At 38.7% G+C, this 20,041-nt stretch overlaps 1 protein-coding gene across 3 annotated transcripts in view; it reads left to right on the forward strand.

Annotated features, from left to right (window-relative positions):
• The window catches only part of myo3a (myosin IIIA), a 52,854-nt gene that overhangs the window by 24,760 nt on the left and 8,053 nt on the right, over positions 1 to 20,041 (forward strand). For 2 of the 3 annotated variants that reach the window (XM_017406827.3, XM_037973048.1), the window contains 22 exons: positions 670 to 766; positions 1,559 to 1,675; positions 1,894 to 1,998; positions 3,030 to 3,113; positions 3,757 to 3,959; positions 5,082 to 5,180; positions 6,421 to 6,535; positions 7,179 to 7,305; positions 7,703 to 7,913; positions 9,228 to 9,375; positions 11,825 to 11,978; positions 12,058 to 12,146; positions 12,250 to 12,379; positions 13,599 to 13,681; positions 13,884 to 13,925; positions 16,572 to 16,652; positions 17,067 to 17,272; positions 17,402 to 17,513; positions 17,790 to 17,952; positions 18,037 to 18,123; positions 18,210 to 18,333; positions 18,424 to 19,678. In XM_017406827.3, the coding sequence (XP_017262316.1) occupies positions 670 to 766; positions 1,559 to 1,675; positions 1,894 to 1,998; positions 3,030 to 3,113; positions 3,757 to 3,959; positions 5,082 to 5,180; positions 6,421 to 6,535; positions 7,179 to 7,305; positions 7,703 to 7,913; positions 9,228 to 9,375; positions 11,825 to 11,978; positions 12,058 to 12,146; positions 12,250 to 12,379; positions 13,599 to 13,681; positions 13,884 to 13,925; positions 16,572 to 16,652; positions 17,067 to 17,272; positions 17,402 to 17,513; positions 17,790 to 17,952; positions 18,037 to 18,123; positions 18,210 to 18,333; positions 18,424 to 19,678 (3,832 nt within the window). The remainder of the gene's footprint in view (positions 1 to 669; positions 767 to 1,558; positions 1,676 to 1,893; positions 1,999 to 3,029; positions 3,114 to 3,756; positions 3,960 to 5,081; positions 5,181 to 6,420; positions 6,536 to 7,178; positions 7,306 to 7,702; positions 7,914 to 9,227; positions 9,376 to 11,824; positions 11,979 to 12,057; positions 12,147 to 12,249; positions 12,380 to 13,598; positions 13,682 to 13,883; positions 13,926 to 16,571; positions 16,653 to 17,066; positions 17,273 to 17,401; positions 17,514 to 17,789; positions 17,953 to 18,036; positions 18,124 to 18,209; positions 18,334 to 18,423; positions 19,679 to 20,041) is intronic. The other variant, XM_037973049.1, reaches the window with a different exon arrangement.

The raw sequence follows: 20,041 nt of genomic DNA on the forward strand, positions 1-20,041 counted from the left end.
ACTATCAGAGAGAAAATAGAGGTATGTTTGAGTGACGATAAGTTTTAGATGAAATCACAATGTTTGAATTGAGTTCTAAATAATACAATAAATAAATATTTTCTCAAGAACAGCATGATCCAAAACAACAGAAATAAGGAGATTTACTGGAGGTAATATGTTTTAGTTTATTTTAGTTAACTTTATGCTCTCCTAAGAAACTGTCACTGACAAGAAAGAACTGGAACTGAGGGGTTAGCATACTGTTCTTACTGTAAATTAAATTTACACGGACATGTTTATTCAGCTTAAAATTTGATTATGTTTGCATTGTTTAAAGATTGAACATGCCTGTTTTAAAATACTACATCTGACAGCATTGCTCAGTTCTTTAGCTGTGCTCAAAATAGACTGAATTTGCATTTAGATTGTTTATTGTTCATATGCAAGTGTGTTTGGCATACATTAAAAAATGTGCACAAAAATGGTTAAACACAAAATGCAATGATGTCCAAGTAATTTAAATACAAATATTTAATAGACAATAATATGATATATAATATATTATTGTACATGTTGTCTTTCTGCTATTTTCAGTTTATTACAGGTTTTAAACAGACTCCGATTAATGCATTCTGATTTTCAATTACATTTTATACAATATTTGATAATTTATTCTGTTATTTCCAGGCATGAACGTATCCACACAAAAAAAGGAAGCCACATGAAGTCCCAAAACGACTCAGATGAGGTTGACGACCTCGCCATCCTTGAAATCCTAGATGAGGTAAATAAAAGTGAAAGAATACAGCACAATTTTCATGAATGAGATTATATCAAAATGTTCCTCATTAACTGACTTGTTTGTCCTCTGACCAACATTATAAGAAAATATTTCAGATCCTTTTAATTTGTTTTTGTATTTTAACTCAAAAGTATTGGAAGATTTTATCGTTGATACAACTGTTTGACATCTTGTTATGTTTATTTAAATGAGCTATAACCCTTATATATATATATATCTTTGTTTGAGAAAAACACTAAAATTCTAAAATCTTAGCCACTTTGGTTACAAAAGTCATTCTGTTTCACCAAACATGAATAAAAAGTCAAAAAACCTTTGCTAGATCACTCCTGAACACAGTTTAGGTGTTAAACTAACTCACTGGTTTATTAATAAGCATAAGTTAACAATTCCAAACCTTCTCTGGGGCAAATCTATTCCTTTTGGATGGATCAATGCACCATTGTTAATATTATTTCATTTTACTTTCCCTGAAACAATTTATCAAATCTGAGCGCTGCATTGATGTATTGAATGATACATTCAGCCTCAGCTGCCAGCGGATATTTCTCTCCATTTGTCAAACTGTTGTTGATGAAGCTGGCAGTGAGCAGACAGCAGAATTGATCCCCACTCTTTGAAACTAATATCTTGACAAAGCAGAAGTCACAAGCTTTGACTGGAGACAGGACATAAGACGAAGCGGCGGGTTTTTCATGAGGGATCTTTTTTCATAATGCTGCTCTGATGGTCATCTAGAGAAAAATTTGTTTTGTTTTTTGTTTTTGTTGCCAGAACACGGTCACAGACCAGCTTCAGAGTCGATACGGTACAGGTCAAATTTACACATATGTTGGAGACATCCTGATCGCAGTCAATCCTTTCCATCAAATGGAGATTTACACTCCTGAGGTCAGTGGAGATACTGCAGACCTTCATACATAATTTTGCAGAATATATAAGCCTCTTGTATATCTTTTTTATTCCTTTAATATGTTTTTTTGTACTTATCCTCACAACTGAAATATAAAGTATAAAGAACTACAATAAAAATGAACCTGTCACAGCCATTATTTACATTTTTTATCCAATTTATGCTTTTGTCTTTTGTTAATCTCATCTTTTTATAGTACACTAAGATATACATCGGAGCTAAGCGTACAGCAAACCCGCCACACATCTTTGCAGTGGCTGACATTGCTTACCAGTCTATGGTTTCATACAACACAGATCAGGTAACAGACTTGTTATGACACAACAGCCACATGTTCACACTGTTTTATTGTCTCAAGGGGCCAAATAATTAGCACTAACTTGTTTTATTGCCATTCCACATTGTCAGTACAGGCATAGTGAAAATACAGAAGCAATGCAGCGCAGTTTGTGGCGCACTTCTCCCTTTTCAAGTGCTTTGAGATTTAGAAGGATGTGCAAAATCCTAATTTGTGTCCGCAAAAGATGTGCAACCCCTTGCTGAACTGTGTAAAGGTTTCTGAGTTTTCAGTTTACCACTTGGGTTCTTGATGAATACTGAAAGTCATTGTGTTACACTGAAACAGGCCCTTAAAACATTCATGTTTGATGTGTTTTATGTCCTTATTAAATAAGGGACTTGAAGACTGACATCTTGGAGATTTATTTAAACAATCAAGATAGTTTTAAATAGTTTAAACAGATTTGTAATCTGGATCTTTCTTTCTCTGAGAGTAGCAATGATGATATTTATATTTCATAGTTCACTTTAAGGCAGCTGAAACAAAATATATAGATTGTTATTCTGACTCCAAGCAGGGTAATCTGGGGCACTGTGGCATTGACTAACTACAACATTAATAATCATGGCACTTCAGTTTCATTTGCAATTTTCACCCTTTATTATCCTGCTCCTTCTGTTCGTCATCAACTCCAACGGTTGCATAAGTCACCATGGCAACGAGCTAATCGCATTCATGTTTATGACGTTTTAGTTTAGTTTAGTTTTTGCATGTTTCAGTATTTGTTTGCATTTTCCTTTTGTTCTAAATACTCTACTATCAAATCAAATTTTAAGTTACAGAACGATGAGCTTTCTAGGCCACCATACATTTTGGCAACAATGTTATTAGTTGCACTATAAGTATGAGCTACATTATATTTCGTTAGTTACTCCTACTATAACATCTCTTATCTGTTTTTTTATTTGTGTTTATGACTTTTTAGACTCCTGCCTTTTCGACTCGTGACCTTTTTAGATTTAATTTGTATCCGTGTGACTTCCTGTGTGCAGTGTGTTGTGATCAGCGGAGAAAGTGGAGCAGGGAAAACAGAGAGCGCTCATCTGCTGGTGCAGCAGCTGACAGTACTCGGGAAGGTGAGTCAGTCGACACAACATCAATGTGTCATTTCCTTTCTTCCTCATTATTCTCAGTGTCCTCCAAAGGGTCTTTTATTGATTAAAGACCAGTTATATATCACTTATAATATCATTTAAGCAGCATTAATATCAGAAAATAAGTAATTATCCTATAGGACATTAAAAACATTCATTGGATTAAAAAGGAATTTAGGAGTGTATGAAGTTATTTTCTTCTTATATTACTCATGTTTTATTATCTCCTATTATTTATTTGTTCCCTATGGTGTGTTGTATTTTTCTTTGTCTATGCTGTTTTATCTAAATTCTACACTACCAACCATCTTTTTGTATTATAAATAAACTTACCATTTGCATTTATATGGAAACATTTCAGGCTAACAGAACTACAAAATGGCTCCTGCTGAATTAAAATATTTAGTGGATTCAGAATTTAAAAATGCTCAGTTCAGGCAATTTGATTATCCTGTGATGAGTCGGTCGATGCTGCACCTGGTGCCACTTTTGATTTGCAACTTAACTGAAAGGGAAAATTTTACCTCTATCCGCTTTAATTCAGTGCCAACAGACGGCGGGAGTGTGCAGAAATGACTGTGTCGTGATTTCCGCTGCACTGATTCAGAATCGTGTTTTCATTCAGGCCAACAACCGAACACTCCAGGAGAAAATCCTGCTGGTCAACAGCCTGGTGGAGGCATTCGGAAACGCCGGCACCGCCATCAACGACAACTCCAGCCGCTTTGGCAAATACCTGGAGATGAAGTTCACCCATGGAGGAACGGTGGTCGGAGCACAGATATCTGAGTATCTGCTGGAGAAATCCAGAGTCATCCACCAGGCGATGTAAATATCACTTCCTTTGTTTTTGGTTTTCACCTTTAAAACCTTCATCTGCTCTGACATTCATAGAAATTTAAAGCATCTCTGCTCTGTGAGCGAACAAGGACACAGAGGTTACATTTCCTCCCACCGGCTGAGATCGGCGTGTAATGGACTGTCTCTTTCTTTCACCTTTACTTATCCATTTGAAACTGGTGACATTTGGCTTCAGTCTGCACTTCAGTCACTCCGTCTTTTCCTCTTATCAGGTGTCTGGGGATCAGACCGGGTCAAGTGCAGGGGAAGGCCTATTTCTTGTTTGATCAAAGATTGTTTTCCAGCAAGTGGAACTTCAAAGACAGACTCAAGTATTTCATTAGGAGAGAGACCCACAGGTCAGACAGGGTTTGAATCGGCAGGAAACATTGTCTGCAGCCACTTCTCTCTGGCTTGTTATTGGACTCGGCTTATTAGAGGCATAGTGAACAAGGTGAATCCACATCTTGTGTTGGGTTACATGTTGAATACTTCATGACTTCTGTGAAGTAGGCACTTTGGATTGTTTGTCCGTGTGAATTATTTCTGTTAATCCAATATCTAAAAAGCTTGTTAAGACATCTCAGTGTCATTTGGTGAAACTATAAGCCAGGTTTCTTATATTCAGTTAGTTAAACAAGATAAGAACAAGATTTTTTTTAATCCAAATTATTAGAAAATGGTATAAAGCTTTAAAATTCAACTAAATGCATACCTCAGTGGTCTTGTTGGTTTGGTTTGGCAAAAACAAAATTATATAGAAAACCCTGTGTTTACCTCATGGTTTAAAGCCCTGCAAAAAATCAATGTCAAGGTAGAAAATATATTTGTTGGTCAACTTTAAATTACACTTGTTTTTTTTAAATACACCACAAAGAATTCAACTTTTATTCTGTCCTATTCGAGGTGAAAAAATACCCAATTGTCTTACTATTTGTTTTGTTGTTGTTTGTTTGTTTTTTGTTTTTTTACATCCAGGTAATCAGAGATAAGGAACCTTTTAAGGAGACAGGATCTAAAATGACTTCTGTTAAACAAAGAGCTACAGTGCACCACATGTCTGATTTGTAAGGCTTTGAATTTCTGAACTATATTTGTGTGTTTCCACAGAGGAGAGAAGAACTTCCACATCTTCTATTACATTTATGCTGGTCTCGCTGACAGGAAGAAACTTGCCCACTACAAGCTCTCTGACAGCAAAACACCAAAGTAGGTAGAAGGTACTAGATACTTTAGTGGTAGTACCTTCACTACCCTTTTGTGGTCTATCTTTTGTGTTTGTATGTTTTGTATTTGTACCTTAATGAGGTGCAAACACAAAACCTTAGGCCCGCTTCACACCGGATGATGACCATACTACAATCGCCACAACCTACATGACTTACTGAAAAATAGCTGATTAATATAAATTTAGAAAACCTCCTTCAGAGTGAAAGCTATCATGACATTAATACTCTGTTACTACTCACCAAGTAGGTTTTTCTCTGCTACTTTCCACACTCCCAAGATAAACTCCTGTGCATTTACCATGATCTATATTTCGTGCCACGTTCCTATGATGATCCAACCATGTATGCCCATGATCCTGGCATGACTCCTTCATACCGCATCAAGATGCTGCTATGTGCTAGAAGATCATGCTACTCTAGCATGTTACTACCTCCACGAGTCCTACGTCTGCCCTAGGTTGCTTCCATGACCTTGTCCTATATCTATTGAAGGTTCTGAACCTCCACTATCAGTTTCAGCCTTGCTGTGAAGGAGGATTTTGATTACATCTACCCTTCTTCCCTCCTCATCCATCAGGTCGGACTATGATGCAAACAAAGCGTCTTGCTTTCCCTCCAAAAGGCAAACGAAGGACGGCTGAGTGTTGCGCAGTAATCATTGGTTCGTGGAGAATGTGGATTGGTCATGGCAGCCACGTGGTGAGAGCATCATGAGACCGTCTATTATTTGAAGAGAAAGCGGCAGTGGCATGCAGTGAATGCAGCAGAATCAAGCGTGTTGCAATAACCTGTAAGGAGAGCATGGTGTTGGCATGATTTGATCAGGTTTAGGCATGAGGACAGCATGGGCAGTCTTGCTTTAAATTCTTATTGAGCAAACCACATCGGTAAGCGGAAAACACCCATTTTGGATGTTTTGGTGTGTCTGTCACCATGATGATAAAGTCCCTCAACCTTGATACAGAAGTTCTGGGTTTGCTCAACACTTTTCACAACCTATTGTGCAATGGAGATCCCACTGAGTTCTTAATACTTACCTGAAGACCTCAGCAAGTCCCTGCAAAATCCCATCCAGGTTCTGGCTGATTGTAGCAAAGTTCATCCAGTGTGAAGGGGGGCCTAGTATTTCTGTTAAGCCCTGCTTTTTACTACATCCACAGCCCAGTCTCTACGTCTTGAGAGCCAAGTCCTGAACTTTATGTTTCCTTTTTGTTCTGCAGGTATTTGTATAACGAGTCCATTAAATTAGGCCCTGACATTGTGAGCAACGCCTCCTACAAAGAGCAGTTCGATGCAGTGGAGCAGTGTTTCAAAGTTATTGGATTCACCCTGGAGGTAAAAAGTGCTGCACTGAATACAGAGCAAAAAGCTAAAGGATGCCTGCCCACAGGACTGAACAGCATTTATGCAGACTCCCACCCACTCGTTGTATTGTACGTCGTGTATAGAAATCAGTGTAGCTTAAAATAATCAGAGAATATCGTGTGGCACATAACATAATCATCAAATGTAGCACACATGCAGTTTCTGGGGCTATCTTTGTAGCTTGTGGCATAAAGCTGCAGAGATGTGTAGGCAGCAAGCTGTTGACATTGTAAGGGCTAATGAGCCTCAAAGTACTGACTTCTCTTGGGATCTGCACATCAATATCACTTATTCTGTAATCACTCGGCAGAGCTGGGGAAGACACGCCTTATCCTGCAGTAGGTTTTGTCTCATATCTGAGAGTGCAATACAATCCGTATGACAGGCAACCTAAAGGCAGACAAGTTGTATTTTAATTTAAAGGGTGTCAACCATCAAATTGCGACAGAAGATTCATTTAGAGGGTGCAAATTTATCCTTCATGTTGCAAAATTAATTTAATGTGCACAGACTTTGGAAAATATAACAAAATTCTTATCCAGACTGGCCATTTCTAAACATCTGAGAACATAGTTGATGCTATTTTTGAAAACATCATCTGTCATTTTTGCAGGAGCTAGGCGCTGTTTACAGTATTCTGGCTGCCATCCTCAACTCTGGTGACATTGAGTTTTCTGCAGTTGCCTCAGAGCACCAAACAGACAAGAGCAACATCACCAACATTTCTGTCCTGGAGAACGGTGAGACAAGAGGCGGAGGTGCACGATGACATAAAGCCCAGCAAAACTGCGAATTTCCTCATTTGCTACCCTCCCATGCCACCACTTTCTTCTTTTTGTGTTCAGCATCAGCTCTGCAGCTAGCTCCATTTGGAGCAGAGATAAAAATAGCACATAATTGCAAAGTAAATTATACACAGAGACACAGAAAATCATTAGCAAACATACATTTTCAGATAATTAGACTGCACACAACATGGTTTACAAAATCCTTTCCATGTAATCACATGTTTCGGTTGGTAATTCGATGCGATGTTGTCTAGCTGCACATTTGCACACATTACATGTATTACTTCTTACCATTTTATTATGGAATGATTAATATTAACTCTGGTCCCTTGTGTGTTCTTCCCATCAGTGGCGTCTCTGTTACGTATCCGCTCAGACGAGCTCCAGGAAGCCCTGACGTCTCACTGTGTTGTGGCCCGGGGAGAAACAATCGTCAGGCCCAACACGGTGGAAAAAGCGGTGGAGGTGAGGGACGCCATGGGCAAGGCTCTCTACGCTCGCCTCTTCAGTTGGATCGTGAACCGGATCAACACGCTGCTGCGGCCTGACAGTCAACTAGGGTGAGATGGTTTGTGCTTGGCTGTCATAAATAAAGCCAAAGATCCTGCTCCTTTGTTATTATGGACATATTACAGTGTTAATAAGTGATGTTGTTAGAGAAGCAACAGTCTAACATAGTTCCTGCAGCAGATCTGAAGGGTAAACTTTAAATACTCAGTTAGTTTGCAGCAATGTTGTTATATAAAGTGCAGGGTAAGTCATGCAGAGGACGTTTAAGATGGAATTCATACCTTCCAGTCCACTCAACCACAAGGTCTGTGTGATGTACATTTCATGATCCGGACTTGTCTGCTAGGGTCCAGCAGGCCCTTCTGCAGACAAGTAACTCAGGTTTTTGTAACTGTGCTGGCTGTGCTTTCCAACAGCTACGATAAAACTCGACAGACAAAGAAGACCGTAAATTAAATGTCAAGCTGGGGACACAACCTATGAAAGGACAAAATTCCTGATGAGAAATCGCGTATTTCCTTTTTTCTTTCCTTTTCAGTAAACGGTTGATAAACCCGTGTATCATCGCCGCCTACGAGTCCGGAGAGTAAATTTGTAAATCCATGAGTCAAACGGTGTGGTGCAGCCGATTCACAAATAATGTGAACCCGAGCAAGTCAGCAAGTTTCCAACAGTTTGTTTCTGCAGATATAAGGCAGTATGTTGAGCACTTTAACAGGCACTGCAATAGGCCTAAAGTTACTTATTTCTCATTTCACCAATTTAAACATTTCACTGATTTCACATGATCAGCAGCTAGAGTAGGTCATGACTGTAATGCCACATTGTTACAAATGAAACATCACAATTTTGTAAAAACCTAGTGGATCTTTAGAGTATTTGATGTCAAATAAAATAAAATTAAAAGGACCAAGCATTAAAGAGGCATAGGAACAAGAATAAAAAGTACTGGATTAAATCAAATGCTAAAAAAGCCACTAAAGCAGATTTTATGAATTAGAAATACTCATCAGTGAAAAACAGTCAGTGTTCTGAGCAAATAAATTACAAAGCAAAAAAAAAAAAAAAGAAAAGAAGCACAAAATGGCTGCTGTAAACTGTAAACCACAAATTAGCTGGATTCTGGTTCAAATATAAAATAAAGTAAAATAACCTTAGAAACACAGGATATTCTAATATGAACTGTATTTGAAAAACATAATTTTTACTACTGGAAAAAAAAAATCTAATCAAAAATTTATCATAATCTCATAGTGACATTGTCACTCCAATAAAATTTGAGTATTTCTCCCATGTGGAGCAGCGCTGCTAACAAGGCTCAGTTTGCATCGATAAAAAAAAGACTTCCTTTTTTTGTTTTCCAGAGAGGAGGACAAGGGCCTGAACATCGGCATCCTGGACATTTTTGGCTTTGAGAACTTCAAGAAGAACTCCTTCGAGCAGCTTTGCATCAACATCGCCAACGAGCAGATGCAGTTTTACTTCAACCAGCACATATTTGCTTGGGAACAGGTAGAGTCCAGCAGCTCCCTTATCACTGAAATCAAAGATTGCCTTCTGAGTACTTTATTCCCCCCTGAAAAGCACCGCGTGTGCAGTTTTCACCTTGGTACCTCTTCATTTCCATCTAAATTGTGATAACACGCCGTTTGTCATTATAAGAGAGATGGCGAGGGTAAAATATGCTGCTGTCTTTATTTATGGCAGAATGAGGTTCACAATTCTCCCGCTGTGGAGTCTCGTGGGAGGGTTTTTGCCTTGGGGGGGTTCAGAGAGTGGTTTGCTAATGTTAAACGATTTGGACTCACCCATGAAGAGGGGCTATAAATCATCCCAAATGAGGGTCAATTAGGACTTGGAGACACATAATGTTGGACTTAAATTCACTCTTGGGAATTGTTGGAACGGGGCCCAGAAATACATTGTCCTATACTAGCAGCACATACACTCAGAGCATATGGGAAATGTCCGGTGCTTCGACATGAATAAGGTGGGAACTTGCTTTTGATAAGCTTTCTCCACTTCAAAACATCCAAAATATTGCTTCAAGGTTTTATCAGGAATTGACATTTACTCCTTAACTCATATGTTTCTTTTCCAGTTTACAGATGCAGTTTCATGTCCAAATCGATCAGCATTGCTGCTCACTTTTTGATGTGCTTAATTTATTTAGCAGCATTACTTCATGCTAAAATAAGCACACTGGCTTGATGTTATTAGTTTTCATATTTGTCCTTTACTGAAGTTCCATCTAATATTTTGCTGAGTCATAGCAGCTCTGAGTCAGCCTGATGTGATCAGTGTAGCTGAATCTAAGCTCGCTTTACCATCTGCACCATATTTTATTTAGATAGGAAATATTAGGACATATCACAGATTCTCAACTTATTTCCTTTATTTGCTGAACTTTTTGAATGGTTGTTAACGTGCTACTTAAGATACTTAATTTAAACTTTTATTGCACTGAAAGAAAGGTCTTGAAGTCAAAACAAAGTCAGAAGAATCATCATAATTTGTCAAATTGTAGCCTACAAAAATAACCCACAGGGCAGTCAGAAGGATGATTAATACCATTTATCATTTTCCCAGCCCTCAGTAACGTTTGTTAAGATAATTTAGCATTATGCTGGTAAACTTTCTGTTCATTAATCAGTTTTGCTTTATGAGTGGAAGCATATCTTTCACTACCAACAAGAGGACTGAGAATGAGTGATTTGGGAAATTCGAAAAGGTGTCAAATTCTGTCATATGAATGGAATACTGGGACGTATGACTCAACGGCTTTTTTGTGATTAGTAAATCTGAGGCATAAAATATGAAAATAAGACAAGTAAAACTCCAAATCTTTTATTCCATTTTAGGGGTTCTGTACATGGGAGCAAACACTGACTTATTCAAACAAGAAATGGAAGAAAAGAACCACGAAATGCCGGATTAAACACCAAATAAACTGTTTAATAATCATATGTTGCTTAAAGCCATAGTAGCTGTCAAAATATGCAAATTTTCAATGTTTATGATTTGAATTTTTTGCATATGTGTATCAACTATGATAAAAATAACCACTAAATACACATACTTCATTACTAAAAGTCTACCGCTTAGTTTGTAATAAATGAAATCAGTCAAGTTATGTTGCCAACAATTACCAGTCGTTTGTTTACATTGGAAGATTGATGAGTTCACTCCGGATGGATATCGAGTTGGTAAAATAATCCCCAAATGTAAATGGAGTCAGAGGGAGAACAGTGGATGGGAGAACAGTGGATCAGAGATCAGCGACTCCGGGTGGAAAGTGAAAAGTTCTCCTTTTTCTTCTGAAAAGAAACACGGCAACTAAAAGCTGTGAGGACGAGAGGCGACAGAAGTGGCGTCATTTTGGGGGAGGAAATCAAGCGGTGAAGAGCGTTAAAGCTAAAGTTGGAGCTAAGATTTAACGCAAATGAGCTGTGCCGAGGTATTCTGAACTCGAATGGGAACTGATAGCTGGATTTAGCTGTAAACAAAGGTGAGGGACGTTTGATGTTTGCAAAAGCAATTTTTACGAAAACCCTGAGGCGTTTTAGATACAATAACCCGAAAATAGTCATTTAATGTAGGTAAAAATAATGAAAATTTAAATTAAAAACGTTGAAAAATCACATATTCTGACTGCTATTAAACCTTTAAGAAAAGGTAAGAAAGACAAAATCTTAACTGTAATGAATTATTAATAATCTGACATGCAAAAGGAAACCAGGAGGTACACATATTAGACTAAAATAAGGCATAAAGAGTTTTTTATAAAGCAAAAGAACTGAGTACACTAAACTGAGATAAACAGGAGCAAAACATTTGTAAATAAAACCAGACAGTATTAAGATCCACTGAAAAACCTGAAAGGATTTATTTACATCAAGAACATTTCTTTGCAAACTCAGCAGAGTTCAAGTGTCTAATAAAATGATTCGATATCTCTCAGGATGAGTACCTGAATGAAGAGGTCGACGCTCGGATGATCGAGTACGAGGACAACCGGCCCCTTCTGGACCTGTTCCTGCAGAAACCCATGGGCTTGCTGTCACTGCTGGATGAAGAGAGCCGCTTCCCGCAGGCCACTGATCAGACACTCGTAGGTGAGTCCAGCATCACAAAATCCCAAAAAGAGCAGGGAAGTGTCAAAATCATTCTAACTGATGCGTTTTGGCATTTTAGCTAAATTTGAAGATAACCTCAAGACAAAAACGTTCTGGAGGCCAAAGAGGGTGGACCTTGGCTTTGGGATTCACCACTATGCTGGGAAGGTAATTTAATTAGATTATTCTATTTTTTTAACATTTTCAAATGGCCCCTAATGTTCTCGTCACAGTCTCTTATTCACACTTATGTTTCCTCGTGAACTCCAAGGTGATTTACAACGCTGCAGGCTTTCTGGCCAAGAACAGAGAGACGCTGCCTGCAGACATCATCCTGCTGCTGAGGTCATCGGAGAACGAGCTCATCCGCAAACTCGTCACTCACCCTCTCACCAAAACAGGTCCAACTAACCCCAGCTCTGCAGAAATAACACGCTAAGTTGAAGTAAACAACCACGTGGTGAAACAAGTTTAAAACCAGCATGTACAGTCTTACACAGTCCCAACAGGCTAATATTATTAGCCGTTCTAACAAGGCTTTCCTCTGTTGTTTGCAAAATATTTGTTGTAATAAATAAGCCAGCTTTGGCAGAGTGATTTGTCTTTGTTGACAGGGTAGGCTGCCTGCTCTGTCAAAATGAAATCATAAAGCCAATAATCTCCTAATTGCCTCGTAAAAGCAGCCTTACAGCTTTGTTGTTTCACAACACTGTGAGCAAATCAGCTCACAAGAGCTTCAGGTTTTGACCCGCCAAGTTTTAAAAATGCAAAAAACTTTGCTTTTTCCCATTGTTATACACAACATACTACTTTTTTTTTCTTCTTGATCTGAGTCGGATGTATTCAATCTGTGTTTTTGTTTACACTGTTCAAAGTGTATATGGAAATAAATCATTTCCAACTTTTAATCGCCATATTTTAAATTTAATTGTGCGATGATGTCACACTTTTGAGCTGTCTAAACTTTTCAGAATTTTCTCACAGTGTCTTTATTGTTCTTATACAGTTTATACATCATAGTAGGCATTCACACAGTGTGTCTCTCACTGCTGTAGGACTTAGTTTTCTCTCAAAACTCCCCACATCCAAACTCTCATATGCATTACCTCCATTGTGTCTGAGCTCTTTAAAACTGGAAATGAAGCGTCTTTTTGACTTGGCATATCGTCTACATAAAACACTGTAGACAAATAAGAACTTACATGTGAAACAACCAGACACTTCTGCCAGGTGCTGTTTGGAAACTTTTTCAATCCAACTTGTAGTTGTTGCACAAATGGTTCACGTGAGGCCGAATTTCCTGTCTTATTAAGAGCGCTGTCAGGAAGTAAAAGACAGATGTGGCGTTACCATCGTGACGTAATGAGCCTCTGGCTGCAGCTTTGTGATTTAATTTAAACCATTAATAAACTGCATTAATACATTGATTATAGGACTGTTTAATTCAACTAATTTATATTATTTATCTAACAACCTACCATGCAAAAACTCTTGGAGCAAACTGGTGCTATAGAAACAAACTTTCCCTGACTGTAGGCAGATTCTGCCTGTTATAAACTCACGTCCTGTTTGATCTGTGTCTGAACTGATGTATTTTCTAACCTTCTGTTTATTTCACAGGTAACCTTGCCCACACTAAGGGTAAAGGAGCAAACACAATGCGAACCCCGCGGACTCCGACTCGGACTATGACTTTGGCCAAGGTACAAGACAAACCCACTGTCTGCATCATGATTGTAATACTTTTTACTTCAAAAGTATCCCCTCTAAAGAAGTTCAGCCACTTGCGTCTCTGCAGTGCCTTCTATTTTTACTCGCTGTTTCAGCTATAATTACAGCTTTCTTGGTCACTCTGTTCTCATCTTCTCCTATCTTTTCTTTTTTCCACGTTTTCCTTGATGAAAGATGGGAGTGCTAACCTTATACAGTTCTTTTTCTTTTAGTGAGGTAATCAGCACATTCAACACATGTATTGTGCTTTTATTCCAGAAACTTGTTCTACCTCTAGATACCCCACAAATGAATGGATAAATCCAGATTTAACACGTAGATCAGCTAAATCTTGTGTAGATCTTTCATATTTGTAGCTATTGTTCCTCCATGCAGTCTGAGTGCCTGTTGCTGATATGTTATTAGAGATATTACAGTCCCTATGTTGTTATTAATTGTTGTTTACTTCTCTGTTTTTGGTAGATTTGAGTTTATAGCACAATGCTTTATTTTTGCAAAATACTTTGATTAAATAGCTTCTATCAAAGTAATAAATACCTTTAAATATATCAGAATTTTGCAATCCAAAGCTTAAGTAACCAACCTGGCTCTCTATCCTTTTGGTAACATTCAAATAAAACTCCTCCTGGCAACTTAATTATGGTATTTACTTGTGTGATTTACTTTAGATTGCAGCAGAACACGACTGAAGTGTTTGCTAAATGTAAGCCTCAAGGCGATTCGCTAACCTCAAAGCAATTGACAGAAGCTATCTACATAAACTGTTTGATGAGTTCTTGAATTTATTTCCATTCATTTGCATATCTTAGAACAAGAAAAGCACATCAAAAGCTTTGCCCTTAAATGGTTTAAATCGTACAAACTGTTTTAGGCTGACGTTGTGCTAAAATAATAGTTTCCCATTGCTGTTACTGTGAAGCAATGGATGTTTTGTTGTAGTTTTTAATTTATTATGAGGCACAGTAAAGATTTGTTGTGTTATTGAGATGAACTTAGTCATTTTCGAAGTACAGTTTGTTGCAGAAGTACTCAAACCGTCTTAGTAATGCTTCCATTTTGTTGCCTTGAAACCTAGACTTTGATTGGATCTTTCATTTGATTATAATATTAATTCTACAAAAAGTATTGTGTGCATATGTGCTCAGCACTCATAACCTCTGTAAAGATCCAATAATCTTTGGAAATTTTGCAGTGCTTACAGCAGCAGGTTTCTTCAGGTACCTCTCCTTAAACTTGGCACATCTAGTCACTGAAACTTTTGTCCATTCTTCATGGTAAAATTGTTCCAACTCCTTCAGGTTGGATGGGTGCTGCTTGTGTACAGCAGTTTCTAAACCATACCAGAGATTCTCAGTTGGGTTGACGTCTGGACTTTGACTTGGCCCTTCCAGGACATTTAACAGGTTGAGTCAGGTCCTCTAGACGATTACTTCTCATCTAAGAAGTAATCGTCCAGAGGACCTGATTCAACCTTGTTAGATTTTTCTACCTGGATTATTGAGCATCAGGACACTGGAGAGTTGCTTCATCATTGTGTTTAGGGTCATTGTCCTGCTGAAACAAAAACCCCTGTCTCAGTCTCAAATCTCTGAAAGGCTCAATAGGTTTCCCTTGAGAAGTTCTAAAAAACATGTTGCTCCATCCATCTTTCTTTTAGCTGGTAATGAAAAACATCTCACAGCATGATGCTTCCACCACCATGCTTCACCGTAGCAATGGCATTCTCGGTATGATGAGAGGAGTTAGATTTGTACATGACATGGTGTTGTCCTAGATGCCCAACAATCTCTTTAATAGATTCATCTGCACCCAGCACATCCTTCTATATGTTTGAGGAAGAAATTCCAAACAATCTGCTTTATTATTATTACTTAAGCAATTACTTTTTCCAGGCCTGTCTTTCATAAAGCCCAGCTCCGTGCAAAGTGCACTTTAGTGGTTCAATGTATAGATCCTCCCATATTTACATAAGAGCTGCCCAACTCCAGTCGAGATTATCTTTAACCTCATGTTTCTCTGATTAATGCCCTCCTTGTTCAATTCAATACATGAGTTTTGATGAACAAACAAATTACCTTTTGAGAAATTTACTGTGGTGGCATCATCTTTCAGTGTTGAAGTATATATACATATATATATATGTATATATATATATATATATATATACATATATATATATATACATACATACATATGTATGTATATTAATACAACCTAGATTTGTACTTCTTCACAACTTTCAATCTGACCTGTGTGGAGAGTTCCTTGGTCTTCATGCTGTTTCTTGCTTGGTGGTAGCCCGTACCTCTACTGGGGGCTGTTACAAAAGGTGTACATTATTTGACAGCTTCAGATAATTTGAGACTTAGATTGCTCACAGATGGATCTTATTTACTGCAAATGTTGCTTCTGGGGGTAATGGTTGGACATTCAAAGCACAGGGCTGAATACATGTGCACACACCACTTTTAAGTTTTATATATTTTATAATTATTTAAAGTTTTTCCGATATTTAACTTCATTAATTTGAAGTGTTTTTTTTTTTTCCTGTAGAATAAAAACTTGTAAAAAAAACTCTCAAGGAGGAGGGTGAATGCTTCTGTAACCTCCTGTGATACATGTAGACAAGTTGTTCTTAATTAAATGCTGCTCTTGATTTGGCACTTGTCCATTTATCTGTTTTGCAGTCCACTTGTAATTAAAGCAAGCTGCAGAACCAACTATGCTTGCTTAAAGTGCTTCCTTATTTAGGATGTGGAACAGCTACATTACCTTGTATAAAAGCATAAGTGTAGTGTACCAGAGTGTAGTTCAGAGGATACGTTATGGGGTACAGAGGTAATTAATCATTTTGTTTTTCAGCCAGTAGAATCTGGAGACACTCCTTACCATCCCAGGGAAACGACCAACATGAAAACCCAGACGGTGGCCTCCTACTTTAGAGTAAGACTTTAGTTCTCAGTAAATTAGTTGGGCTCTTAATCAAGGCATTTTTGACCTTCAGGTCCAATAGAACATCATGCCTTTTAACAAAAAACACACACAGTTTACAATCCAGTGAATTCTATCTTGGTTTGACATCTTCTTTGGGTTTTGTGCAAGAAAATAAGTAAACAGACAACATTAAGAACTGTGTTTCTGTAGATAAGAACACCATCACGCACTTCAACTTTAAACAAACCATAAAGTATAACTTTAGTGTGAGTTTCTGTGGTGTTTTCTCGTTAGGATTTTCTTTTTTGGCTTCACCTATTCCCATTGGTAAAATATATTTTAATCGTTTTACATACTGCAGTGACAGCTTTCTTCATTCTTTCCTCCTGATTGTTGCTTTAAACTCGTTTATGTTTTTTCTAGTACTCACTGATGGACCTGCTGTCCAAAATGGTGGCAGGGCAGCCTCACTTTGTGCGCTGCATCAAACCCAGCAACGATCGCCAAGCCAACAAGTTCGACCGAGAGAAGGTTCTGGTTCAGCTGCGATACACCGGTGTTCTGGAAACGGCCAAGATCAGGCGGCAGGGTTACTCCCATCGCGTTCTCTTTGCTAATTTTATAAAGAGGTCAGAGGTTCCTTTGGACTTGCCACATTTTATCCAGAGAAGAGCTTATTTAGTTGAAAGTTAAAAAGTTGTGTACTGGTTGTGCTTACTTTTGTAATAATGCCCACATAAATACAATGGTTCTTGCAGGTACTATATCTTGGCTTTCAGTGCTCACGAGGAGCCAGCTGTGACGCCAGAAACATGTGCTGCCATATTGGAGAAGGCCAACCTGGAGAACTGGGCAATGGGGAAGACTAAGGTGAGTAAATATTTGAAGCAAACTGATTAAACATTGTGTCACTGACGTAAATTCTCACTTTAAAATGATCAAATCAGATTTTCAGCTTGCACTGTCCAGTATATTGACCCTTTTAGAATCTGAATCTTCAGAAAAAAAGGATCAAATTGATATCAGCTCTAGTAGATAATGACTGAACCCAATGATCCTCCTCTGAATTTACAGCTTAAGCTCTCACCACTGGAAGAAGGGAAGGTCATTTGTCATATTTAGTTTCTACTGTGTTGTGATCCTCAGGTTTTCCTAAAGTACTACCATGTTGAGCATCTGAATCTGATGGTGCAGCAGGCCACACATCGAATCGTCCTGCTTCAGGCTTGTGTCCGAGGCTGGCTGGGAGCCAAACGGTACCAGCGGATGTTAAAAGAGCGAGAACAGAGTGCTCTGGTGCTACAGTCAGGTTGGTAAATTGTATTCTTTGGTTGTGAGCCCAAGGGTGATCAAATGTTGCACAAATTGGACTAATTTATGTTTTAACCTTTAGCTTATAGAGGCCATAAAGTTCGGAAGAAGGTGGCTGATGACAAAAGCAAAGCAAAGTTTGATGCCTTCATGGTTCAGTTTCAGGCTGGTAAGAACAAGTTATAAAAAACAATCTAGGTTTTGTGTTTTTAAAACTGGTCGGTTGCTTTAGCTTTCCCCTTCTATGTGCTTCAGTTTGCAGGGGATATCTTGCAAGAAAGAAATACAAGGAGATGGTCGATGAGAAGAATAAAGCAGCAGCGAAGATCCAAGCTCGCTACAGAGGGCACAAGGAGAGGAAAAGCTTCCAAAGAAAACGGTAGAAGATAAATAAAATGTAAATGATTTAGCCAAGACAAAATATTCTCTCACTTGTTTTCTGACATGTGTGAAAATGTCTTGTACCCAGGGAAGCCAAACAGAAAGAGAAAGAAGAGAAGGCTCTTCAGGACAAGGAGGAAGCGGCGTCAGAACCGACAAAAAGCGCTTCTGATGAAAGTGCCTCTAAGGAAGAAAACAATGAGGAGGAGGAAACAAAAGCTGCTGTGGTTCTTCAGAGCAACTATCGGGGTTACAAGGAGAGAAAAAAGTTTAAGGAAAGGAAAACGACAATGGCTGGTGCTGAGACGGAGTTATCAAATGAACGAATTAAAGAGAAAGAGGAAGAAGAGCCAAACAACACAGGAGAGGACTTGAGGAAGGCTGCTAATGAACAAGGTGATGAAGAGGATGAAAGTACCTATGAGGCTGAGGAGAATGATGATAGCGATCATACTCAGGTACCAGAAGATGATGAGCACACCGAAGTGGGAGAGGAACCTGTGATACGAGATGCAGATGCAGGAAAGGAAGGTCAGAACGCGGAGGAGAGCGGACAGGAAAAGACTCCAGGGAATGAAGCTGTCAACGTAGCAGAGGAAGCCAAGGCAGCCACAGTTATCCAGAGTAATTTCAGAGGCCATAAAGAGAGGAAGAGGTTGCAGGAGGAAGGCAAGATCCCAGCTAAGAAGCAGAAAGGAAGCAGCCCTGCAGGTGACAAGGAAGAAATCTGCAACGAAGAGACAGAATCATCAGGAGCTCAAGCTGCTGCAGATGTCTCTTCGAATGACGTCAAGTTGGATGACCCAGATGAGACCAAAGCAGCTGTGGTGATTCAAAGCAACTTCCGTGGCCACAAGGAGCGCAAGCGACTCGAAGAGGAAGGGAAGATTCCCAAGAAAAAGACGAAGGAACGTACCCAAGAAGAAAACGTGGTGCAGACAGAAGAACCAGTGCCAGATTCACAGGAGGACATTTCATCTGATAACCCAGATGGACTGGATGAGGAAAAAGCAGCTACTGTCCTACAGAGTAATTTCAGAGGCCATCGGGACCGAAAGAAGCTAAAAGCTGAGAAAGAGGCCCAACAAAAAGCCAAGGAGGAAAATGTGGCTGTCAGCGAGTCAGAGCAAGAACTTGAAGATGAGGACAAAGTGTTGGATGTTACTGATGTGGTGATTGAGCGGAAAAAGGAAACCGATGTTGAGAAAGAAAGGCAGGAGGAAGAAGAGGCCGCAGTGAAGCTCCAGAGTAACTTCAGGGGATACAAGGACAGGAAGAACCTGAAGGCCAACAAGGAAGCAGCCAAAAATGAAGCTGAGCAGCTGGAAAACTTCTCAGAAGAGGTAAACACTAAAAATGCACCAGTTTTAGTTTTCTAGACCCCTTCCAGTTTCTGATCTTTTTACAGCTCTGACTTGTTAATACCAATTCTGATTTTTCTGTAAAAACTTTACCTAACTGAAAAGAAATAACCTTTTTTTATTTTCTGGCTGATTTGAAAATGTGACTGTTTGTTTAAAATAAAAATGTTCACATTAAAGATCTTTTACGTTTTCTTCAAATGATGTCACATTAACCATGTTCCAGTAGCAACTCAGAAAACCAAGAGACTTTACTAATGTTGTGTTCAGGAACCAAGATAACTATTATTAGCGATACAAGCCGAAAAAGATGTTTCCATGCGTTCACATCTATAGCAACATGTT

Source organism: Kryptolebias marmoratus, linkage group LG21 (genome assembly GCF_001649575.2).
Source record: "Kryptolebias marmoratus isolate JLee-2015 linkage group LG21, ASM164957v2, whole genome shotgun sequence".
NCBI classification, from domain to species: Eukaryota; Metazoa; Chordata; class Actinopteri; order Cyprinodontiformes; family Rivulidae; genus Kryptolebias; species Kryptolebias marmoratus.